This window comes from Akebia trifoliata, chromosome 9, assembly GCF_017979445.1.
Source record: "Akebia trifoliata isolate Shusen 1 chromosome 9, ASM1797944v1, whole genome shotgun sequence".
NCBI lineage: Eukaryota > Viridiplantae > Streptophyta > Magnoliopsida > Ranunculales > Lardizabalaceae > Akebia > Akebia trifoliata.
Genome location: NC_141383.1, coordinates 10,917,028 through 10,941,627, shown reverse-complemented (window position 1 = coordinate 10,941,627; position 24,600 = coordinate 10,917,028). Strand labels below are relative to the sequence as shown.

General features: G+C 38.0%; 1 protein-coding gene and 1 long non-coding RNA gene across 3 annotated transcripts in view; one reads left to right on the top strand and one right to left on the bottom strand.

The window, feature by feature from the left end:
- Positions 1 to 1,799: 1,799 nt before the first annotated feature.
- On the bottom strand, positions 1,800 to 24,557 carry LOC147394284 (uncharacterized). Its single transcript, XR_015181590.1, has 3 exons — positions 24,422 to 24,557; positions 24,073 to 24,191; positions 1,800 to 2,017 (listed from the first exon to the last, which is right to left on the bottom strand). It is a non-coding gene; the product is annotated as an uncharacterized LOC147394284 (long non-coding RNA).
- LOC147394283 (GDSL esterase/lipase 6-like) overlaps positions 21,952 to 24,600 on the top strand; it is a 60,079-nt gene continuing 57,430 nt past the window's right edge. The window contains exons 1-3 of one of the 2 annotated variants that reach the window (XM_086454376.1): positions 21,964 to 22,047; positions 22,180 to 22,403; positions 22,506 to 22,621. In XM_086454376.1, the coding sequence (XP_086310502.1) occupies positions 22,609 to 22,621 (13 nt within the window). In that variant the 5' untranslated portion in view covers positions 21,964 to 22,047; positions 22,180 to 22,403; positions 22,506 to 22,608. Of the gene's footprint in view, positions 22,404 to 22,505; positions 22,622 to 24,600 lie in introns of both variants that reach the window. The other variant, XM_086454375.1, reaches the window with a different exon arrangement.

Genomic DNA, 24,600 nt, shown 5'->3' with positions numbered 1-24,600 from the left:
AAGTTAAGTAATTAATAAACCCTTTAAAGACAACGTTATGTGTTGAACAAAAATAGTTTTCAAAAGTCAATAATGTCGTTAATTTAGAAATTGCATGTTTAAAATAAATATTAATTAAAACTTATTAATTTTGAAAACATTCCAACAATCTCCCACTCTGTCCACACATATGTACTTGCAAGGTTTAGTAAACGACACATATGGGTTGAAACCTTTAAGACCAAGTGGCCATTCTTTACTTTGAAAAATCATTGCTTAAAATATTTAAGGTTAACTTTAACTTTCACCCAATCCCAAAAATGGCACTAACTGTAGATCATGAATGTACACGATGTTCTCCTGTGACACCAAGATAGTTACATGGCCTCAAAGTTATTGGTGTCGGATGTTTAACTTCATGTAGTTTTGATAGTGTAATATAAGGGTAATGCACACACCTCATGCAATCAATTTGTGCATTATCTTATTTGTCTTGCTGCATACTTATAGTATGTCATATTGATATATTACAGCAAATTGCCATGTGAAAAACTATCACCTTCTTATAAGGGTGAATGCTCATAAATGTGTTGCCTAGACACATTTAATCCAAGCATACCATATGAATATTAAACTATATTCTTAGGCTAACTTTATCCTTGTAGCATTTGCACAAAAGATAGATGTCTAATACATATCAATAGGAGCATTGTATTACTTTTAGTTGAAGTGAAAAACTACAAAAGTAATCAAAACATCAACTAAGATAATGGGATGACACCTAACTACACTACATAGTCCAAAGACTCAATTAGTCTCATGTGACTCCTATGCTCCTTAAATATCTTAGGTGGAGACATTTTGTGAGAGGATCGATGATCATCATCAAGGATCTCAATGATTCCTTTCCTAACTTTCTCACATACAAACAGATACTTGATCTCAATGTGCTTGTTGCTTTTTGTCATTCGTTCGTTCTTCACGAACTTGGTCACATCTTCATTGTCACAGAAAATTATTAATGGCTTGTAAATGGAATCCACAACCTCAGCTCCATAATGAAATTTCTCAGCTACATCGTGATCGATGCTATGTAGATTGCAGAAATGTAGGATTGGGCAAATATTAAAATAAACTTTGGTAAGTAAGATTCGTTGCACAGGGACAAAGGTGATTCAACTTTTCCTTCGAATTGAAACTAAAACAGAATTTTGAAAATAGATTTTTTAAAACAAATTAGAAACTTGCAACTAAGTAGTAAATGAAATTGAAGTAAAAATAGAGATTGAAATAAGGTAAAAGCTAGATAAATCAATTCAACCTTTGCAAGCCATCTTGATAGTCTAAACAATCCTAATTTGATCTCAATCCACACAATAAACCATTGTTCGTGGATTGGAAGATAATTCGATTAACATTATTGTAGGTGATTAGTGAATCAAAATGATATTATCAAATCTATATCTCAAGTTGTCATTAAACATGATCAAGCTTGATTTTATCTAAGCATGGATCATCAAAATGAGGACAATCAATATAAATCGAATAATTTGATCTTGATAAACTTCTCACAAGCACAATTAAAGCAATTATGAAAAAATTGTTTAAACAAGAACAAGATAGACTCACTCCAGCATCATCGACTTCTCTATGGAAAGTATAGCTGATCATTGTGAAGAACAAATTACAGCAATAGTAAAAGAAAGAGAACATGGTAAAGAAAAGATGAGGTAAGTCTATGTTGCAATTTGATTCCCAACTTGATGATCTTCCAATGGAGTTACAAAGAGATTTCACTTTTACATGAACTTTTTCTCTCAAAGAAAAACTAGAAAATTACAGAGAATTAAAAAGAAAAAGAAGGGCTATTTCTCTAGAGATTGAAGCTATATTTATAGAGAAAAATGTGTGTAGAAGAATCCAAAAGTAGCCTCCACTTTTCTTTGCATAAGAGGATAAAAAAGGAGAACATGAGTTAAGGATTAGGACATTACAAAGTGGGCCAGCTTTGAGATTTGGACTCCAAAATGCTGATTTTCTACATAAGAAACACACGTAATCAAATTTATATAATTATTTATGTAAAATTAAGCCTAATTATCATCTAATAATATGTAACATGATGTTTCAAGGCTTATCATGATTATTACCTTAATACGGAGAAATAGGGACAAAAATTAAGATAAATGTCCAGGAAACATGTGTATAATTCAATATTTTGAGACACTCATCACACCCAAACTTACATTTTCTAGTCCCTAGAAAATAAAATTGTCACTTTTGTAGGCACCTCGATTGTATTTAGTGAATGCAGCAACTCCTTGAACCGCTAGGTTACCTCTAGTGGACGAGTTTGGCTCGTGAAGGTTTGTAGAGAATATACTCAAAATCAGTTAAAGGTCATTTACGTTTGACCAAAGTTCTAAGTTTATATTCATTAATTAAGAAAATTTCAAAAATAACTTAAGAGCCTGTGTGATTTTCTAATTTTTTCTTTTTAAAAGCAACATCTTTTTAGGAACAAGATTTCACCTCTTAATTGTTAAGAATGATCGGTTCTACCTAAGTTCTAACTCAAAACTAAGTATCATGTTTGGGATTGTGAGAGATATGGATGTTCACTTTAATACCTGTAAGGGGTTTTATCTGTGATATTCTAATTTACTCACATTTTTACCATTGATGACTTTCATTCTACTTCACTATTTGGTCTCATTAGACTTTTTTTTTCATTTTTTACAGTTCTAGCCATCTTTGACATCTTTCTCTCATTTTTCTACTTTTTATTTTTTAATTTTTTCATGTTTTATCATTTTCTGGTGTTCTTTTTCAAAAAGCAGGTAGTTCTTTCCAAGGTACCCATTCTAATTATATGGTTGTTATTCAAGTCATATTAACCCTAGTTCTATTTTTCTTTTAACTAGCCAACTAAATGAGAAGGAAGTTATAGGTCATTAGACTAGGTTTCCCCTAACACTCTAGACAAAGAAGAGGGTCAACTCTTGTTCCATAAAATCTTATTTTTTCCAAGTACTCAATCAAAAATGAATTTTTCAATGTAATCTTTTCGTGATTTTCTTAATGAGGAATAATAAAAAAGAACTTATGATTAAAAGTTATGACATGAACTTGAGATTTGAAATTCATATGTAAAAAGTACATACAAAGAATTTGAAGAAAATATGTAGAAAGTGATGAATATTTTTGTTTTTTTTTTTTTTTTTTTTATTTTGAAAATAAATTAAACATGCAATTGTTAGCTAACCTAATACCCCTAAACCTAAATGAAATATTGTCCTCAATATACAAACAGTAAGGAAACAGAGAAAAATGTTAGATCACACCTGAAATTGATTAGGCATTAATGTGCAAAATCTTATTAGAACTGATCTAAAAAAATTGAAAGTTATAACAATTATAATTTTCGCAATAGTTTTGCATAAATAAAATCCTACTTAGGAATTGGAAAACAACTTAAAAACATCATAATCTAAGAATTAAACCCATCATAATGTAAAATCGAACTATCAGTGGCCTATGCTTTCTTCTCCTCAATATAGGCCAACATCTATTTCTATTGATCAATCAATAATTGTTAACTAGTCTGCAATCCTAGTAGCACTGATTGATTGGTTTGGTTGAGAGTGGAATTGAAGAGGAAAAGAATGAGAAATGGATTAGGGTTGGAGGTTCTTTATTTATTTATTATTATAATTTTTTTTTTTGGAAATTTTATTTCCTATCTACACTACTTATTAAAACAAAACACATGGCTTGTTTCCCAAGCAGTGTTAACTTTAACATTTTCAGCCGGACCTATCAAAAGGTCTGAATCCTAGGTATTTTCCTAGCATCTAAATTTACGGACATGACGATTGACTTCCCACCCCAAATGATAGGCAAACAGATTTTGATCATCGTTGGGACATGAAAATGATTTTTTTAAATGATCAACATCCTTCGTTTATCCTCAGTTCTTAGCGTCATTACCTTTTTAAAATAATTTTTAACCATCGTATTTTCTAAGAGAATGGAAGTTGTAAGACATGCAAGGTCTTTATAATTTTGTGAAAGGATAGGTTGAATGGGGTATGAGGTTGGATCAATAGTGGTCGGAATTTGTGTAACTAACAAATTAGAGTTGATCTTTGATTTCTCTTGGACAATAATCTCCTCAGATGGTGAATCAGTTTTCTTAGTCAAATTTGTACAATTGGTTAACTCATTGGGAATTTGAAACATTGGTTGGCTCTCGGGGGTTATCTCATTTAAAAACTGATCATTCTCTTTTCTTTTAAGAGTTCAATAAGTTATCCTAGTTGGACTTTCATCATTGCTTCAGTTGGAATTGTAACCTTGAATTTGAATTTCAATTGAGACAGGATTATCAATTATTGATGGACAATCATCGAAATCTTCAAAAGAGTAGAACTGATCACTAAGGTTATTTTGAAAGAATTATGGATTTTCTAAGATTGAGATATCCTCATTTTCGAATTTATCAAATTTCTTTTCTTTTAAAGATAACGTTAGGTGATTCAATTGAGTTCTTATGTTGATTAAGGCTTGACCCATGTCTTGTTGTTGTTGATGAAATTATTGTTGTTAAATTGTCAACCCAATCTCAGCTGAATTCAGTTGGGCTGATCATTTTTACTTCAATGTTGCCAATGATTACTTATCTTGCAGATATGCAAAATTGTACTCCATTTTTAAGACAAGAAAGTAATAAGTCACCTAAAATCCATAAATTGTTTTGACATGGACATAACTTCCTTTGCAGTATTATCTGAAGTCAGCTTTTGGATTCAACAAGAACCAATTTTCAGAAATTCTTACAGTGGTAGGAATAGGCTCTATTGTTTCTCAAGTACTTCTCTGAACCTTAGTTATTCCAACTTTTTGGTGGAACTGTTATGGCTACACCTGTATATTTAAAGTTATATAGTCAACGAGAAAGGAGAAATATGATACTCTTTTGTATTAAACTTTTGTGATATGCTCACCATGTGCCTACATGTATCTCTTGGTGCTTTCAAGGTTTTGAAGATAAAATGTGGTAGAACTATAATTCTTTTATGAACATAACATCCTCATAAATGGCACCCATACTGCACATTTTAGCCTTTTGTTGAATGTACTAAAAGTTATGAGCTTCCCACATGTATATGAGATCTATGGTCTCTAGTGGGGCTTCACTATATTGCCTTAAATATCAATTTTCCTTTCGAGGATAATGATGACAAAATATTATATCCAACATTGAATTACTTTGGAAGCGAAAGATAATTGTTCCTTGGTTAAGAAATTTCTTGTTAATTTCTACAACACATGAGTACTATTGGGTTATATGTGACATTCTAAGCTTTTTGTTTTTTTTTTCTACACAGGATTTGAAGGGAAAGGTGGTTCTATTGGATTTGTGGACCCACTGTTGTATAAACTGTATGGATGTGTTACCAGATCTAGAATATTTAGAGAAAAAAATATAAAGATAAGCCTGTGAAATTCTCTTTATTCATTTCAAACATCTACCTCTGGTGGTTATCTAGGATCCCACTAGAAATTGGCTTCTACTTCTATAAGCTTCACTACTTCATTTGAATGATAAAAATACCTAGACTTTGTGCTGATTTTGGAGGTACACCTTGACCTTGTTCTTCTTACAGAACTTTCTCATAATATTAGGCTCATTTCAGTTTTGAAGTGCTCTAAAATATACCAAAACTAATGCCAAAGAATTGTATTACCAAAACGACAGTTCCCTTAAGTTGGGGAATAAACTCTTACATATCTCCAACTCTTTTTCTTTTTTCAACTCTTCTTGTTCCTCCTCCTCCTCCTCAATGTTTCCAATCAGCTCCTTCATGTCATTGCAACCATTTACCTGTAAAGAATGAAGTTGTTGGAGGCCTCATGCAAAACTCAACATGAAGAGATTCTTCAATATGTGGCAATCATAAATATATAGCCCTATAAGGTTGTGGAATCATAAATTTGTTACGTCGCCACCCCATATATTTATCAAATTGCGTAGCTCATCCAAAATGAATTTCCTCAATTTGGGAAGGATGACATAATCACGCCCTTCTCCTTGTTGTTGATCTTCTTTCTCTTCTTGTCGTCGATGTTTATGTTTTTGTTGTTTATCATAGTAAAAAACCTTTTGTAATTCCTTACAACCCCACACATTCAGATCTTCAAGATTTTGCATTCTTCCACTAGACCATATGAGAATAGAGGTTTGCACAATTTGTTACACATAAACACTTCTAAGACTCTTAGGTTAGCAAATGCACACTGTTGAACCTTGTTTTGAAAATTAAAGAGACATTCCATTTGGTCACACCATTGAAGACTCATATATTCCAATAAATTGGAACCTACAACAACAACCAATTGTTCCAAACAATTTACATCTTTGCATGCCTCCAAAAATAGCTCCTCTGTTCTTCCCAACATCATCGTAATCCAATTTGCCAAAATTGGACTTGACATATGAAGGAACATTCTCCTGGTGCTTCGAGGTGCATGAATTCTGGATGTTTGGCCTACTCTAATGTAAAATCTATTTAATTTTTACCGAGGGCTTGACATGTTCGGATATAAACATTCATCATTCTTGAACTCCACTTCTAGAGCTGTCAAACGATGTAATGATGCTATCTCCGTACATCTAGCTAATGGTCCACTTCCATTTTCTTCAACATCCCATCTAGAAAAGCTATACTTCATGTCCAATATTTCTAAATGAGATAACTTTGATATCACCCTTGATGGTATCCTTTCTAAATAATGTGTATGGCTCAGATCCAATAATCTCAAATTGGTCAGTTCACATATTTCATTTGGAAGCTTAAGGATAGAGCAATGTTCTAGGCGAAGTATTTTGAGTTTTTTCAGCCTTCCAAGTCGAGATACATCCCATAAAGGACACCCTTCTGTAGACACCCCGATTTGAACGGGCCCATACTCGAAAGGGCCCAAAAATACAGATTTAAAAAAAAAAAAATTGCCAATGGGCCTCAAAGGCCCAAATCAATCGAAATATGGCATTTTGATCGAATCGAGGCCCCTAAGACCTCCTAATGGTTTGGGAGGTCCGCCAAGAGGATTTGGCCTACCCTACGCTTTCCCAATATTCACCGTACCACTTCCAAAATAAAAAACGCCAAATTTTCGATAAAGTTTACCAACGGGCCTAAAAAGCCCGATTTGCCAACACGTGGATAAAACTAAAAATGTGAGACTTGGGACATCTATTACTTCCTCTACCCTCACCGCTCCATCGCCGAAACCAAAAATACTTTAAGCCCATTTACGGTCCACTAATCTTCATCTCTCTAAAATCAATCCCTCACCTTACCCCTTAACCTAAACCTAACTCCACATAACCTAAACTCCAAAATATCTCCAACATACCCAAATCCATTCCAAAACAAATCCTACCCAATCCAATAACCTAAAACCATCCCATAACCCAAGTCCAATACACTAAAAAGCCCACACACCTTTATCCATATCCAATTCACATCCAACCCATAATCTTAATCCACAAACCACTACCCACATTAACCAATCACCATATTGATAATCAAATATGACACATGTCATCACCCCATCTCACCTCCCTCATCCAACTACCTACTCCATTAATTTTATTTAAACCTCATCTACCCACACATCAACCCATCACCTTTTTTCTCAAATCAAACACATCTACCCACCCTAACCTATACCTCCCCTAATCTACCCACATCAACCCATCATCTTTTCTCTAAAAAAATCTAATCTACCAACACCCCTAACCTATACCTCCCCCTAATCTACCCTCATCATTTCCTACAAAATCCACATCTACAACCTAAACCTACACCCATCCTTTTAAGTCAAACACTCAACCTCTCCCATCAACCCATCTCAACCCTTCATTTTCACCCATTTTTACACATGTCATCATCTCCTACACCCTCTTACACAACCCTTTTTTTTAATTAAAATCCCATCTCCTCAACTCACTTCACCAATTAATTACTCTCTTACACAATCCCATCCTCTCAACCACTCTCATTTATTTTATTTCATCTAATACTCAATCTAAATGGGTTGAAAGATCCAACCCATTCGGGTTGTAAAACAACCCATTTACCCTTCTTACACAAATGCCCTTCAATCATCTCTAATTTACCCTCACCTTTCTCTTAAACTCCACACCATTCTATCACTTTTTTTCATTTTTCCCGCATTATATCCCTAAAATAACTCATCAACATCTATAAATACCCTCCTCCTCTTTCCAAAAAATCTCCCAACTTTCACTGCAAAAATTTTTCCCAACTCTCACTACTAACTCTACACCAAGTCTCACATAAACAAAAAAAAAAGGAACTCAAATATCTACTCATCTCTCCTCTACTATTCTACCTTCACAATAATCTTCTAAATATACACACTCTCTCATAGTCTACTAAGGATCTAAGAAGACATAAAAGAAGAAAGAAAGAAGAGAAGAGAAGCTTCAAGGTGGGTTCAAGACTCCATACCTCTTCTCTTTACCTTTTCCTCCTCCCTCTTCTACTATCCCCTCTCCTCTTCATTTATTTTAAATGGATTTAAGATGAGTGGATGTCAAGGTAAATGATCCATTAGGATCATCTCCATCAATGGGATGATCCTATGATCGAGCCGAAAGTAAATCCCTATTTAGGGTACAAATGCACAACACGTGGCACTATATTTTTGCATTTTTTTAAATCAAAATGACCGAGTTAAGTTGAGGTTACCACTATTTAGTGGGGAGAAAATGGTGCATAACACCTTCCCTTTTCTCCAACCGAGCAGCTTATCCGAATCTCAAGGCTTGATTATCCATTATCTATCGTGAGTCACTAAAATGCCAAAAATGTACCTCGGGTGAGCATTCACACCCACTTACAACATGAATGGTGGCAACTCCTAACATTAGTAGATGTGGTCATCATAATGATGAAATCACGTAACTACAGCTTGACGACTCCACTGAGGAGTAAATGCTCTACCCCCGTGTCAACTCGGTCATTTTGGAAAAAAAATTTCAAAATATTCTTATTTGCAAGCTAACATTATTTGTTGTATTTATTTTTTAGGTAGGTTACTTTTTATTTATTTACTCCCTTTAGTTAAAAAAAAAGGAAAAAAAAAAATCAATTTTTACTTTATTTATCCGATTATATGCCTTTTAAGCTTGCATATCATCAAAAAAATGAAAAACAAATTTCTTTTTTTTTGGCCCAAGCCAAAAACCAGAGGCAATGTGCCTCAAAATGAGTATAAAAAAATAAATAAAAAAAATAAAAAAAATCATTTTTTTTTGCCGAATGGACAGTCGAACTTAAACTGATTGTAACTTTCTCGTCCGATCTCCGATTAACTATTAGTGCATATCAATTTGGGGTAGAATAAATTTTTTTCCAAATGTGACAACATCAGCAACATTTTGTCAAAGTCAGAATCGATTTTTGAGCTCGTTTACTATCGTTTACGTTAGCATTTCTGTTTAACGTCTCGTCGGGATACAAAATGAGTAGGAAAAAAGAGCATAAAAATTTTTTTGGCCCAAGCAAAAAACCAGAGGCAATGTGCCTCAAAATGAGCACAAAAAAAAATAATAAAAAAAATTAATTAAATTTTTTTTTTACTTAGCTTGTTCCTTACGTCAGTCTTGGAAACTTTCCTCTTGGAATTTATTTTTGTTTCAAGTTTTAAAACCTTCAAAAGATCAAATGGATCATTTTTTTTAAAAAAACTCAGGGCGTACCGCTCGCCACTATTTGATTGATCAAAATGAAAATTCAAAGCGATCATCGATTGAACCATACAAAAAATATAAAAATAAAAAGAGAAGTCCTTTTGTTATTAGTTCATTCATAAAAAAAAAGAAAATTGAAAAAAAATGATGAAAAAAAAAATCGATTGGTTGATGCGTAACCATGAATGTGCTATCCTTGTGGACTGATTATCTAAGGACCATGGTCTCTATAGGTATATTTTAATGTACCTACATGATTGTAATGTGGATGTAATAGATTTGGTAGTCTTTGAGCTATGTGGTATCCATGTAGAAATGGTTTGATCTGGCCAATGGGCCCACTCATCTGGAAAATGCCCCGGGCACACCCTATCCTATTTGCACACACCACTAGCACGTTTACTTTACTGCATTCTATTGTATGTCCCTAATAGCCAACGTGGCACTAGTGCGTGGCCCGGTCTCCTCGGAGATGCGACGTCATTCATGAAAATCACAACTCCAATCGCGTACCGTAAGGTATATAAAACTGGGGCATCAATACCGTTTGGTCGGGTGATTTTGAAAGGTATATTGATATACCCATGTTGGAGTGACCTGAGCCTTTGTCCTATTGTAAGCCGCACGGTCACATGTCCCGATTGCCAACGTAGTACTAGTACATGGTCGGTCCCCTCGCGAGATGCGAAAAAGCTACAACTCTTGACTCGTACCCGTAGGTATATAAAAGATAATCCAAGTACATCAATTGCACTTCTTGGTCAAAACCAGTGCCTAAACGAGATCCTGCCCCGTTGTACCCTACTGAATGAGGGAGATAGACTACGTCTATTCCAGATGAGAGGTATTTAAGTGGGCCTTTGCTCAGCATCGTGCACCACCTCTCAACTGGGGATCAAACTGACTGTTTTTGACTTCAGAGAAGTGGGTTGAAGTTTTAGATTATCACCTATACGGTATATCAAATCAAGTCACCACGTACCGTCTGATTGAGTACGCTTGAGAGGTATATAGGTGTGCTTGGGTAAGGATGGCTAGATAAAAATGCATTGCACGTAGTAAGCTCAGAGTCTAGAAACCTTCCCTGTAGGTCACGACTCGAACTTATCGTGGGTGTTCCCGGGTTGTTCATTAAATGGAACCTGATGATTGATGTATGTGAATTATGAGAATGATGAGATCAGAGTTTATGATTGTCCTCAAGGATCAAAATTTTGTTTTCAGAAATTAAAATGGGTGCACCGACCCAATAAAGAATCCATTTCTTGTAAAAATTCAATAATGACTCAGTCCATCTCGATCCAACAATCATGATAGGCCGGCCCATTTAAATCAAAATGGAAATTAAATTTTCAAAGGAGAAAAATGGTGTACAAAAAGAAAATATTTTCAAAAAAAAAAAAGTGTTTTCAAGAAAATGTTTTCCATAAGAATAAAAATTTTCAAAAAGAAAAGTAATGTTACATGGACCTTGGAAATGTACTGAACTATTCTTTTGTGTCAACTCAGGATGTTAGCTGTAGGCAATAACCCAATCGACCAATTGGTCAAAACAACCATTACGGGGATGCACACCGTAGAGAAATTCAACTTTGGAAAATTTATGTTGAGGTGCACCCTATACTTCCATGAGGTTGGGATAGATTGGAACCTTTTGCGCGTTATGGATAAGTGTTGGAACCCTTATCTTCACATCTTCCACATTGGACATATGCATTTGTGTCCTACTCATGAACATTATTGTGGTATCATGGGGATATCTACTTCAGGTCCTCTAGTCAGGCCTTCATTGAAAATAGGATATTCTGGTGACCTCGCCACAGGCCTAAACATTTCAAAAGAAGAAGTCAAGGCCTTAGTCTGTAATGGGAGATTGGATTTAGTACCCTTATTGAGTCCACACCACTCCCGCAATCATCCCATCAATATAAAGCCAGAAGCTTGGAGAGCCACTAAAGACTATCGATTGTGTTTAGGAATCTTAGCCCAATACATACTGACCTCCAAAAGTGAGGGTCAAACTGTTCCTGAGTTTTTCATAGACATAGCTTCCCAGCTCTCTAGAAAAGCCAATCCTATACCTCTCATTCTAGCTGAAACCTTTTCAGGTTTGGATGCCATAAAAAATGGTGAGGGAAGGGATTTCAAAGGAAGCCCTCACCTACTTTATATGTGACTTTGCGATCGTCTTAAAATTGTGGACATTCCTTCAACCCTCGAGTATAGGCCAGAGTACTTTTCTAAGAGAGACATGTTAGTGCGTTACAACTCAGTTAAGGCTTAGAGCAAATGGTTGGATTCTCATCTTGCCCGTCATATTGGTTTGAGATGCCCTTGGTGGATGACGAACTACCCTGTTTTAGGGACCAAAGGATCCTATTATGTCTGTTTGATTGGACTGGAGGAGACGTCTTTTTACCAACCTACCTTGATCCCAGAACAATATGGAGTACCGATAGAGTTTTCGCTACCTCAACAGAAAGAATTCTTTCCTTCCGAACCATTGACTGAAAAGTTAGTGCATCTCATTGAGAAGGCTTGGAACAAGCGCACCTTAAGATATCCAGATGGACCAGCAGAGTTCAAAGAGTTAGTCGTTAGAACCAAGAGAAGCAAGCCTAATTGTCCTAGCAATCCTGATGACGATCAAAACAAATCCAAGCGTTCATTGAAAGTTGTTATTCAATGAAAATCCTATTTGTCAAACAATTTTCAATAGTTCAATAAAATTTCTTTTAGTTTCTTTGTAGATGATTATTGCATAAATGAATTGTTTAATGGGTTGGTGTACAAAATTCAAAATGTAATCTTTTTTTTTTCAAAATGTTTTACCGACTCCGTGTTGATGCCAGCTCCGTGCTGATGAAATTATTTTTAAATTTTACCTACTCCGTGTCGATGCCAGCTCCGTGCTGATGAAATCATTTTTAAATTCTACCGACTCCGTGTCGATGCCAGCTCCGTGTTGATGTAATCATTTTTAATTTTACCGACTCCGTGTCGATGCCAACTCCGTGCTGATGAAATTATTTTTAAATTTTACCTACTCTATGTCGATGCCAGCTCTGTGCTGATGTAATCATTTTTAATTTTACAGACTCCGTGTCGATGCCAGCTCCGTGCTGATGAAATCGTTTTTAAATTTTACCGACTCCGTGTCGATGCCAGCTTCGTGCTGATGTAATTGTTTTAATTTTTACCGGCTCCGTGCTGATGAAATCTTTTTAATTTTACCGACTCCGTGTCGATGCCAGCCCCGTGCTGATGAAATTTTCTTTTCAAAATGTTTTACTGACTCCATGTCAATGCCAGCTCTGTGCTCATGAAATCTTTTTAATTTTACCGACTCCGTGTCGATGCCAACTCCGACTGATGTAATTCTTTTTCAAAATATTTTGCCAGTCCCGTGTTGATGCCAACTTCACATTAATGTCAGCTCCGAGCCGAAGAACTCTTTTCTTTAAAACTCGTTTACTTTAAAATAAATAACTTTACCCGACCTAATAAAATGTCATGCATTTTTCTTTTTGTAAACAAGATAGTAATGCTTGGTTTTCTGTACCCAAAGGTGGCCAAACGAAAGAAATATAAACAACCAGAGGAACCTCCGTATTTTCTCATATCTTCTACCGTCATCATGAGTTCCTTCGAACTAGCACAACCCCCAGTAGTTGAACGTTAGCTATCGATCCATAAATAGTAGCACTATTGAAAATAATTGAGAGGCAAGAAAAAAAGGTAAGTGCCGTGTTAGCCAACGCCAACATCATACAAGCCCAAACAATACAGCAACATGCGTCCGGATCGAATCAGGATCTACCCGAACAACCTCCACAGGACCACAGACCACCATGCCTCTTGTAGTAGCTGAATACCAGGGGCCCCTGCTCTATATTCCACAGAATCGACCACCCCCTATGGTCATTCCTGATGACGAATGCGAGTATAGGGTCACAGAGGCCGAGAGTGCCACAGATGAAAAATTGGCTCAGCAAATCGAGTCTCTGCAGGAAAAAATGAGGAGGATGAAGGGCATCAACACTATGAGTGGAACTCGATTCAAAGACCTCTATTTCTATCCCAATGCTCAATTACCAGCCAAGTTCAAATGTTCAGAATTTAAAAAATACAATGGGGTAGGGTGTCCGCTGTCACATCTAAAGTTGTACTGTGGGTCTATGTGCCAATATGGCGAGGACGACAGGCTGTTGGTACAATTATTCGAAAGGAGTTTAACAGGGCCGGCCCTCAAGTGGTTCTCCGGATTGGACCATACACTCATCAAAAATTGGCAAGACCTAGCTGAGATGTTCTGGCACAACTATCGGTTCAATACGGATGTGGGACTGGATTGAAACGACATGGCTAAGATGGTGAGAAAACAGAGGGAAACAGTAAAAGAGCATGCCCAGAGATGGCGGGAGTCTGCTTCACAAGTGAGGCCTGCAATGACTGAACAAGAGATGAACACCACGTTCATCTCAACACTAGGGCATGCCTTTTATACTCATCTAGTTGGACACACCACAGGCACCTTCTCAAATTTAGTTCAAGTGGCAGACCGGGTCGAGGACGGGATCCGAACTGGTCTAATATTCGACTTTACAGCCTTGAGTGCAATAGCAGGGACATCGGCACAGAGGAAGTTAATGCCTTTTGTCAAAAAGAAAGAGGAAACTCAAGTCAATCATGTACAACCCAGCCAATCTCTTTTCATTCAGACTCCAATTCAGAGGCCGCAGGCACCACAAGTCCCTTGGGCACCAGTACCTCGAGCTGCTTGAGTTCCAGCACCGTAGAATCCCTTTCAGCAGTTCCTCCACAAGCACAACCAGCACCACAGTATGGGCAAAATCAACAAGCACGGCCCAACAGGGTAAACAGAGTATTCACCAGATTGCCTATGACGCTGACAGAATTACTTCCGCTCTTGCTTAGGGGAGAGTATCTCACGAAATGACCACCAAATCCAGAGGCTGCGAAAGGACTAGGGTATAACCCCAGCTTATTTTGTGAATTTCATATGGGTGCACCGGGGCACTCTACTGATCAGTGCTCGCAACTCAAGCACCAGGTACAAAATTTGATAGATAAAAAAGTACTCATACTGGATGGACCAGCGAATCCCACTCAGCCGCAGAACATCAACCAAAACCCCCTACCTACTCACAATAGAGAGGGGAGTGGGCACAGGGTAAATGTTGTTTGTGGAGAACTCGACTTCAATCCCTCAGATTTAATAGCGCCTATCGAAGCAAAATCAGGGTCCACTTAACAAAGGAATTAAAAGCACCTGCGGTTAACACAGTCAACCACCACACAACAAACTCATCCCAAAATTCACTACCACCTCTCAGATTGTCTGACCTCACCATCCATCCCACTCATCAAACTCCCAATACTGCTACTCGACCGCCTCTCATTATACCATATGCATCGCAAGGTTCTCAATATATGACTCGACTACCCCTTCATATACCTTACACTCCACGACCACCGCTCGTCATTCCATACATGCCATCAACTCCTCACGCAACTCCTCCTATCATCATCATATCCAAATCATCACCACCACCCCTCATTCTTAGTGTAAAACCTGACCCACCTCTAATGACCATCTGCTCACCTAAACCATTCCCCTATAGCTCCAACCAAGCAATTCTTTAGAGCTACGAGACCACCATCACCACAACCGCAGCGGTTGAGACCATGAAGAAAGCAATGGTAGTTGACATTGGCCATATGACAAAGGTAGGGAGGTGCCAAAAGTTACCAAAAAAAGGGGTAAGCATCAAGGAAGAAATAAAAGAAACAGTGAATGAGGAAAAAAGAAAGGAAAAAGACAAGGGCAAGATAAACGAAGAGGGCAAAGAAGAGAAAATAGGGAAGGTGACAGACAAGGAAGCAGCAGACTTCATTAAACTCATTCGCAAGAGTGAGCACAATGTCTTGGATCAACTGAACAAACAGTCGGCAGATCAGCATCCTGGGTCTGCTACAAAAGTCAGAAGAACATCAAGAAGCATTACTGAGAATTGTGGGAAAATCGTATGTACCTACAACTACTTCGCCGGCACAGTTAGAACAAACAGTGGGTAAAATCATGGCTCCCAACCCCATCGTCTTCACAGAAAGTGAGTTCGTGTCAAAGGGACGGGGGTACGTCGAGCCACTAAATATCATGGTCATGTGCAAGGGCATGATGGTTGCTAGGGTGTTAATCGATAATGGTTCAGCCCTCAATGTCTGTCCTCTGGAAACCTTTCGAAAACTTAATGCGGACTGGTCGCATGTTAAACCCAACAATAAGGTTGTCCGAGGTTTTGACAGCTCGAGAAGAGACTCTCTGGGAGAAATAGATTTACCAATCACTATAGGACCCTGCACCTTCGAGGTAACATTCGAGGTCATGGAGATACCTACAACTTTCAACTTGTTGCTGGGCTGGCCATAGATTCATATTGCTGGGGCAGTGCCTTCCTCTTTGCATCAAAGAGTCCAATTTATTATGGGGCAGAGGATGATATCTGTACTAGCAGAAAACTTGATTCCAGCTGGGAGAGTTCCGGACGTCCCCTTTATTGACATAGAGATGACGAAAGACAAGGTGTTATATCATTCTTATCAGTTTGCTGCTGTTAACCACATTGAAAAAGGGAAAGAGAAGGTGAAGGCATAAATATCAATGGTAAATCTGATGATTGGTCGGGTCTTGAAAAAGGCAGGTTATCAACCCAGGCAAGGGTTAGGACCGGGAGGAAAAGGGAAAGCTATGCCAGTTGAAGCAAAGAAACATACTCCTTATTTTGGTTTGGGATTCAAGCCCACGAAAAAAGATATTATGGAGATGAACGACAAAAAAAGGGAACTCCGGTTAGTCAGAAAACAAAATCGTGAGCCTAATGTCTGGAATCTAGGCAGGATTCCTCATATCAGCGTCAGTTTCCCGAAATCACAAGTTAGACCCGACAGTCTTTCAGAACCACTATCAACAAAGCCAGCCAGAAAGAAGAAAATAGTGAGTTTCAAACTCCAGCATAATCAAGAAGACTTAGTCGTTGAGTCCCAATCATCCTTCATAGAAGGCATTGATGTCTTATTCAATGGGGATTCCGATGAAAGTGTATCAGAAACGACTCCAGAATCCACCAATGTGGAAACCACCACGAGCCAAGAGAAAAAATCACCATTCCCCACTGGTATCGCCTGGGCATCAGTTGTTATCCCACCAAGCTTGGGAGGGACTATGCCCCAACTTAACAAATCGGAGATCATGGTCATCTCCGAACCATCGACCAAATCACCCAAAAAATCACTTTCGCATCTCATTCGCCCCCTCAGAGAAAGGGAAGTTTTGAACAACTGGGAGGATTTCCCATTAACCCTGGAGGCTATTGAGGCCTAAAAAAAAAGCCGTTAAACGAATCTAGTTTGCCCGAGGATCATGACGAGCCCTCGTCCTCGGGTAAAGACTGTTTTGAGGGCTCCCTATTTTTATTAACGAATTTGCATAATTATTTTTCTTATTTCAGGTATTCGAAAAGCAACAAAAAAACAAATATTCCTCAAAAAGCAAAAAAATCAAAATTTTCTCAAAAGATAAAAAAATCAAAAAGCTTTCAAAATTGTAAAAAAATAAATATTTTCCAAAAGCCAAAAAAAGAGTTTTCAAGGGATCTGTCTCAATCAAATGAGTATCCAAATAAAACATAACTTGAAAGGACGAGTATGATTTTGATTTTGAACTCGACTTTGACCTCATGGGGATCGAAGAAGAGTCTGAGGACGAAATGGAATACCCGCCTAAAGAAATCAAAGACTTGGTAGAATGTCACGAGAAAGGTGTTCAGCCAAACATTGAGGATACAGATTCAATCAATCTTGGTACCGAAGAGGACTCACGAACTGTCAAGATCGGAGCCTTATTAACATCGCAACAGAAAGAAGAAATGGTCGAACTCTTACGAAACTATCAGGACGTTTTCGCATGGTCGTACAGGGATATGCCGGGATTGGACACAGATCTTGTTGTGCACAAGCTACCAATTGCCTCCGGAAGTAAGCCGATCAAGCAAAAATTCAGAAGATTAAAGCTAGAATGGACCCTCAAGGTCAAGGACGTGGTCATGAAACAGTTCGAAGTCGAATTTCTTGTAGTCTCTACGTACCCTGAGTGGTTGGCTAATGTCGTCCCAATACTCAAGAAAGATGGGAAGGTACGCATGTGTGTTGACTATCGGGACCTGAACAAGGCCAGTCCTAAGGATGATTTCCCATTTCCACACATCGATACTCTAGTCGATACTACAGCAGGGCACGGCATGTTCTCGTTCATGGACGGCTTTTCAGTTTATAACCAGATAAAAATGATGGAAGAAGACCAGGAAAATACTGCATTTATCACACTATGGGGTACTTTCCACTACAAAGTCATGTCATTCGGACTGAAGAACGTAGGGGTGACTTACCAACGGGCAATGACCACACTATTCCACGATATGATCCACAAGGAAATGGAGGTCTACATAGGCGACATGATTGCTAAATTCGACATTGAAGAAGATCATCTGGTGAATCTAAAGAAGTTGTTCGACAGGCTGAGGAAGTACAATTTAAGGCTAAATCCTGCAAAATGTGTATTCGGGGCAACATCGGGCAAACTACTAGGTTTCATCATCAGTAGAAGAGGCATCGAGATAGATCCGGCAAAAATCAAGTATATCTTAGAGATTAAAACACCCGTTTCAGATAGAGATGTTCGGGCATTCTTGGAGAGAATACAGTATATTAGCCGTTTCATTGCTCAACTTACGCCTATCTGTGAGCCAGTCTTTAAGCTACTCAGGAAGGATACACTAAAAAAATGGAACGAAGACTGTCAAGAAGCGTTCAACAAGATTAAGCAATTTCTACTCAATCCACCAGTCCTAGTCCCTCCTACTCTGGGGTGACCTTTGCTAATGTACATCTCAGTGCAAGAAACGTCAATGAGGTGTGTGCTAGGGCAACACGATGAATCAGGATGGAAGGAACAAGCCATCTACTATCTCAGCAAGAAATTTACCGAGTACGAAGCAAAATATTCAACACTTGAAAAGACTTGCTGCACATTAGTCTGGGCATCTCAACGACTACGTCATTATTTGCTCAGTTACTCGACTATGCTCATCGCTAGGATGGACCCCCTGAAGTACCTTTTCGAGAAACAGGCATTAACAGGTTATACAGCGAAGTGGCAATTATTATTATCTGAGTTCGACATCACCTATGTTACTCAAAAAGCCATCAAAGGGCAAGCTATCGCCAATGACTTAGTCGAGCACCCATTTCCTGATTACGAGCCATTAAAGACGAACTTCCCGGATGAAGCCATACTATTTATCGAGATTGAGAGCGATGATGACGAACCAGGCAGGAAAATGTACTTTGACGAAGCAGCCAATCAGAAAGGAAACGGAATAGGGGCAATCTTGATTAAACCAGATGGATCTCACGTGCCAATTGCAATCAGATTGAAATTCCAATGCTCTAACAACGAGACCGAATACGAAGCATGCATAGCAGGGTTGAAAGCAGCACTAGATCTCAAGGTAGATGAGATCGATGTTTTCGGAGATTCAAGCTTAGAGTAGTCTATTAGACGACTGGAGAATGGAAAATTAGAGAGCAGAGACTAGTCCCCTACCACGAGTATCTGGAAGAACTAAGCTCGCGCTTTGATAGGATTTCATTCACGTACATGCCGAGAGCTAAGAATTAGTTTCCAGATGCACTAGCTACACTTGCCTCTATGATCAACATCTCGGAAGACCTAATCATCGATCCTATTGAGATTGGAATTCAAGATGAGCCAGCCTATTGCTTACTAGTCGAAGTAGAAGAATCTGAAGAAAAGCCATAGTATTCTGACATCAAGGCATATCTTGAAGATCGAACGCTCCCTTCAGATGCAACGCCAAATGATAAAAGGACCATTCAGAAGCTAGCAGGGCAATTTTTCTTGAGCAACGGTATTCTGTACAAGAAGTCGCACCATGAGATCTTACTCAGGTGTGTGGTAGAAACAGAAGCAAAACAACTAATTGAGACTGTATATGGGGGAATCTGTGGACCCCACATGAATGGTCATATGCTGGCCAAGAAAATCATGAGAATGAGATATTACTGGACTACAATGGAGAGTGACTGCTATCAACATGTCCGCAAATGCCATCTATGTCAGATCTACGCCAATAAGATCAATGCCCCACCTTCAGAACTACATAATATGACCATTCCTTGGCCCTTCTCACTCTAGGGCATGGACGTCATTGGGCAGATCTCGCCAAAAGCTGCAAACGGGCATCGTTTCATCCTTGTTGCTATCGATTACTTCACCAAGTGGGTAGAAGCGGCTTCATATGCCAGTGTCACTAAGAGCAACGTCATGAAGTTTGTCAAGAATAACATCATTTGCCGGTATGGACTTCCAAGCTGATTGGTAACTGACAATGCCAAGAACTTCAAGAACAAAGATATGATCAAAATGTGCGAAGACTTCCAGATCACTCATCATAACTCTGTACCTTATAGACCTAAGATGAATGGAGCAGTCGAGGCAGCCAACAAGAACATCAAGAAAATAATCGAGAAGATGGCAGTGACATACAAAGATTGGCATGACATATTGCCTTTTGCACTACACGCCTACCGAACCTCGCTCAGAACTTCGACTGGGACAACTCCGTATTCATTGGTCTACGGAATGGAAGCAGTCTTACCCGTAGAGGTATAGATTCCCCCCCTCCGAATCTTAAAAGAAACAGAGTTAGATGAAACTGAATGGATTCAAGCTCGATTCTATCAGCTAAATCTGATTGAAGACAAACGCCTTGCAGCCATTGCCATGGACAGATCTATCAGCGACGAATAGCTCGTGCCTATAATAAGAAAGTTAAGCCTAGGGATTTCTCGCCAGGAGACCTGGTCTTAAAGAAGATTCTGCCAATCCAAGAAGACGCTAGATGAAAGTTCAGACCAAACTATGAGGGACCATTCATCGTGCAGAAGGTAATGACGGGAGGAGCTTTGATTCTCATAGAGATGGACGGACAAGTCTTCCCGCAACCGATCAATGCTGACATTGTTAAGAAATATTACGCTTAAGATCTGACCCTGAGATGACGAAATGACATCTTTGTTATCCCAAACAAACTATCACACCCTAGTAAACCCTTTTGAGCCATCACGTTCATTTCTTAAACTAAGACTGGGGCAAGTCAACAACTGAATGAAAACGAAAAAAAAAAAGACAAGAAAAGAAAATTAGAAAGATCAAAGCATCAAATTACTCTTGGCCCGCATGACGATAAACTATGAACGGCTAAAAATACAAAAAAAATCAAGAAAGTCAAAAACTCGAACACTTGATCTTGGCTTAATTCTCCAGCTTAAACAAGTTCGAGAGACGCTAGGAGGAGACATAGATCACTTTTTCGAAACAAAAATAGACGAACCCCATGTTTAACCCACTTTAGATAAACTAAGACCCAGACCTTAATCTTTTTGTAACCTTCCACTACCATAAGCCTAAGCCAACGTTTCGTCCTACTTAAAGTCCTTTTTTATCAGGAAATGTTCTAGGGCAACATAATGACAATGGCAGCACCAATGATCTTGCAACTTTGTCCGGACCTCAAAGTCTTGTTAGTCGTTGGAAGACTCGAGAGGGGAATCCAGATCGGATATTCGAAAAAAAAGAATACTCGAAGTGTAGAATAACCGATCTCGCGGCTCAACTTGAATTACCGAATCACAAATAGTCATCGAAAAACTCGAGAAGGGAATCCAGATCAGATATTCGAAAAAAAAGAGTACTCGAAGTGTAGAGTAGCCGATCTCGCGGCACAACTTGAATTGCCGAATCACAAATAGTCATTGAAAAACTCGAGAGGGGAATCTAGATCTGTTACTCAAGAAAGAGTGCCACTACAAGAGTAGAGTCACCTATCTCGCAGCTCAACTTGAGTCACCAAGCCATAAAGACACAGAGACTCTGAGCAGAATTGTAATGAAAAAGAAAAAAAAATACAAGCATAATCTGAAAGGGCATAGTGAAAACCTGAAAGGGCGCTATGAGTAAAAGAATTAGACTATGGCAAGATCAAAGCCACCGGCACGATGAAAATCCCAAAAAGGACGTCGATGCGCAAAAATGTTTCTAATGAATTCCTTGGATGGTAGTGTTATGCAATATGAGTCAAAACTATGCAAGCCCCTTCAGACTAGCAAAGATCAAAGTGGTAATTGTACTAACTGGATCTAACACTTTCACAGTAGCTTTAAAATTGCAGATGCACATGCAACAAAAAAGATAAATGTTAGCGTTGACTTTCTGTTTTATTTCTTTAGTTGGGTTTTATTTTCATTGACAGGGTAAATTCTCGAGTGTTCTCTTGCAAAGCCACAAGCTGATCGCAAATCTGATGCAAGACTCAATTCGCATGAGTCTATTTTTTTCTAGTTAGTTACCCATATTGCTGTCATGATAATGAAACCTATAGTTTCCCTTATGTGTTGGTCCCGCCCTTCAGAAGGAGTAACGAGCTTTTCAACTTTTTTTGTGCTTTCATTCTGTCGCAACCACCACCTACTTCAGGTATAGTTTTCTAAAGTAGAGTTCTTTGTAATTTTATGTTCTTTCCAAATCAGACTTTTATTGCTATTGTGATTTGATCTTCTTTTTGCTGCTTAATACCAGATTTCAGGGAGGACAGGGACCCGTGAGAAACGAATTAGTGGTATGGAAACCATACCAAATAGGTTGGTCCATAATAGTGAGGTGACAACCATTCTTGTTATATATGGCATCCCTAGGTAATATTTTTATTCCACATTTTGATTCACATATTTAGTTCATATAGTTTAAGTCCTTGGGTAAATACTTTTGAGCGACAATTTTTCTCTTAGTGTAGAATAATAACTGGGTTGATCCTAGCTCACGAGTTGATGCATGTGTATATGCGACTTAATGGTACTCTCTCATAAATAGGAGACCTTATGCCATGTGGACAACTATAATGCTTCTTCTTAGCAATTCTTTGTATGAAAGCTGGATCAAGATAATGACATCTTAGTAATAGGGTTTTTATTTGTAAGCATGGTTGGTTAAGAGTATTGATGGTGAAGTAGTGGGTAATTTTGTATATTATGACCCATTGTAACTCTTTTTTTGTATAAATTAATGTGATAGAGAACCTCGATGTTCTCTATTTGGGTCTATTTTGATCGTGTGTAATAGGTGCATAGAAAAAAAAATTAATTAAATTTTTTTAAACACTTTAAATATTGGTTTATGACCACTTAAGATATCAGTTTGTAATTGATGCCTAAAGTTTTAAACTTAGGACATCAGTCTCATAGACATCAGATTTTAAATCGATGTCTAACTTATTTTTTGTAGTAATGTGTTTTGTTTTATAAATACATATTTGGAACGGTTTTTAGCACTTCCAAAATCTGAGATCTGGAACGGTTTTTATCCGTTCGTTTAAACTCACCAACGACGCCTCGATTAGAGATGGTCTTTCAACCGTTTTAAACAGTATTAGGAACAGTTACAAACCGTTCCTAATTTGCATTTTGGTTGTAGTCTTTGAGAAAACGATCTCACAAATGTATTATTTTCACCCTTGAATTTTAATTTTAAATTTGGGAGTTCCGTGGAAGTTTGATTGCTATCAATTTTTAAAACCTTCGATCAAGCCCTAACAAATTATTTTTTGAATTTATTCTAATTGGATCTGATGTTTTCAATAAATTCAAGAGGGTTGTGGTGCTGGATTGCCAATATGTTAATCCATTTGAGCTCAAGGACTCTTGGTAAAGGTTAAAATCATACTAAGTAAGGAAACTGTTTTTCTTCAGAATTTTAGTATGCGGATTACAGTGTGTCGGTGAATTGCACTCGGGTGTCTCTAATTGTTTATTGGGAAATGGTGTTAATTTTCTACCAGGATGGTCATTAGTGTTGGAGATAGATATGATTAGGGCTGTCAACGGATAGATATCCGATCGGATAGTGTTATATCCGAATTCGAATCCGAAAATTTTTAGTACTATCCGAATTCGAATTCAAATCCGATCGGATATCACTAATGAATATTCGAATTCGTATCCGAATAAATTATCGGATATCCGATATTATCTGATTCGAATACGAAATCTAAAATTCGAAAATTATCCGAAATTTATCCGAAAAAAAAAATAAATAAATAAAATCAAATGTTTGAGAGAGAGAGAGAGAGAGAGATTTCGACCGATTCGACCTGTCAGTGGACGCCGATGATGAAGGTGAGCCGCTGAGAGAGATTCCGACAGTGATTGAGAGGGGTTGAGATTGTGGAAAACGATGAGGGCTGAGGGCAGAAGACGATGAGGTTTTACCCTGTAAAAAAAATTGATTTTCTTATTTTTTCAACTCCATTCGAATCTGAATAAAAAAAAAATGGGGTTTTATTCTACGTGTGAGAGAGAGAGAGAGAGGTGCCAATGGATAGCCGACGAAGACAATGGTTATGAAGTTCGCACCGCATGGGTTTTACCGAGAGAGAAGAAGAAGAAGAAGAAGAAGAGAGAGAGAGAGAGAGAGAGAGAGAGAGAGAGGAAAATGCGTACCTGCATGGTCGCCGGCCGGAGAAGAAGCTTGCAACCCCGCACGGTCGAAACCCCATCGTCGTTCCATTTACTTCGACTGGTTCGTGTGGGTTAGGTTGAGAGAAGATATAAAAACAAATTAAGTTTTTGTTATAAAACATGAATACACAGCTTATATATACATAAATAAATGTTTTGTT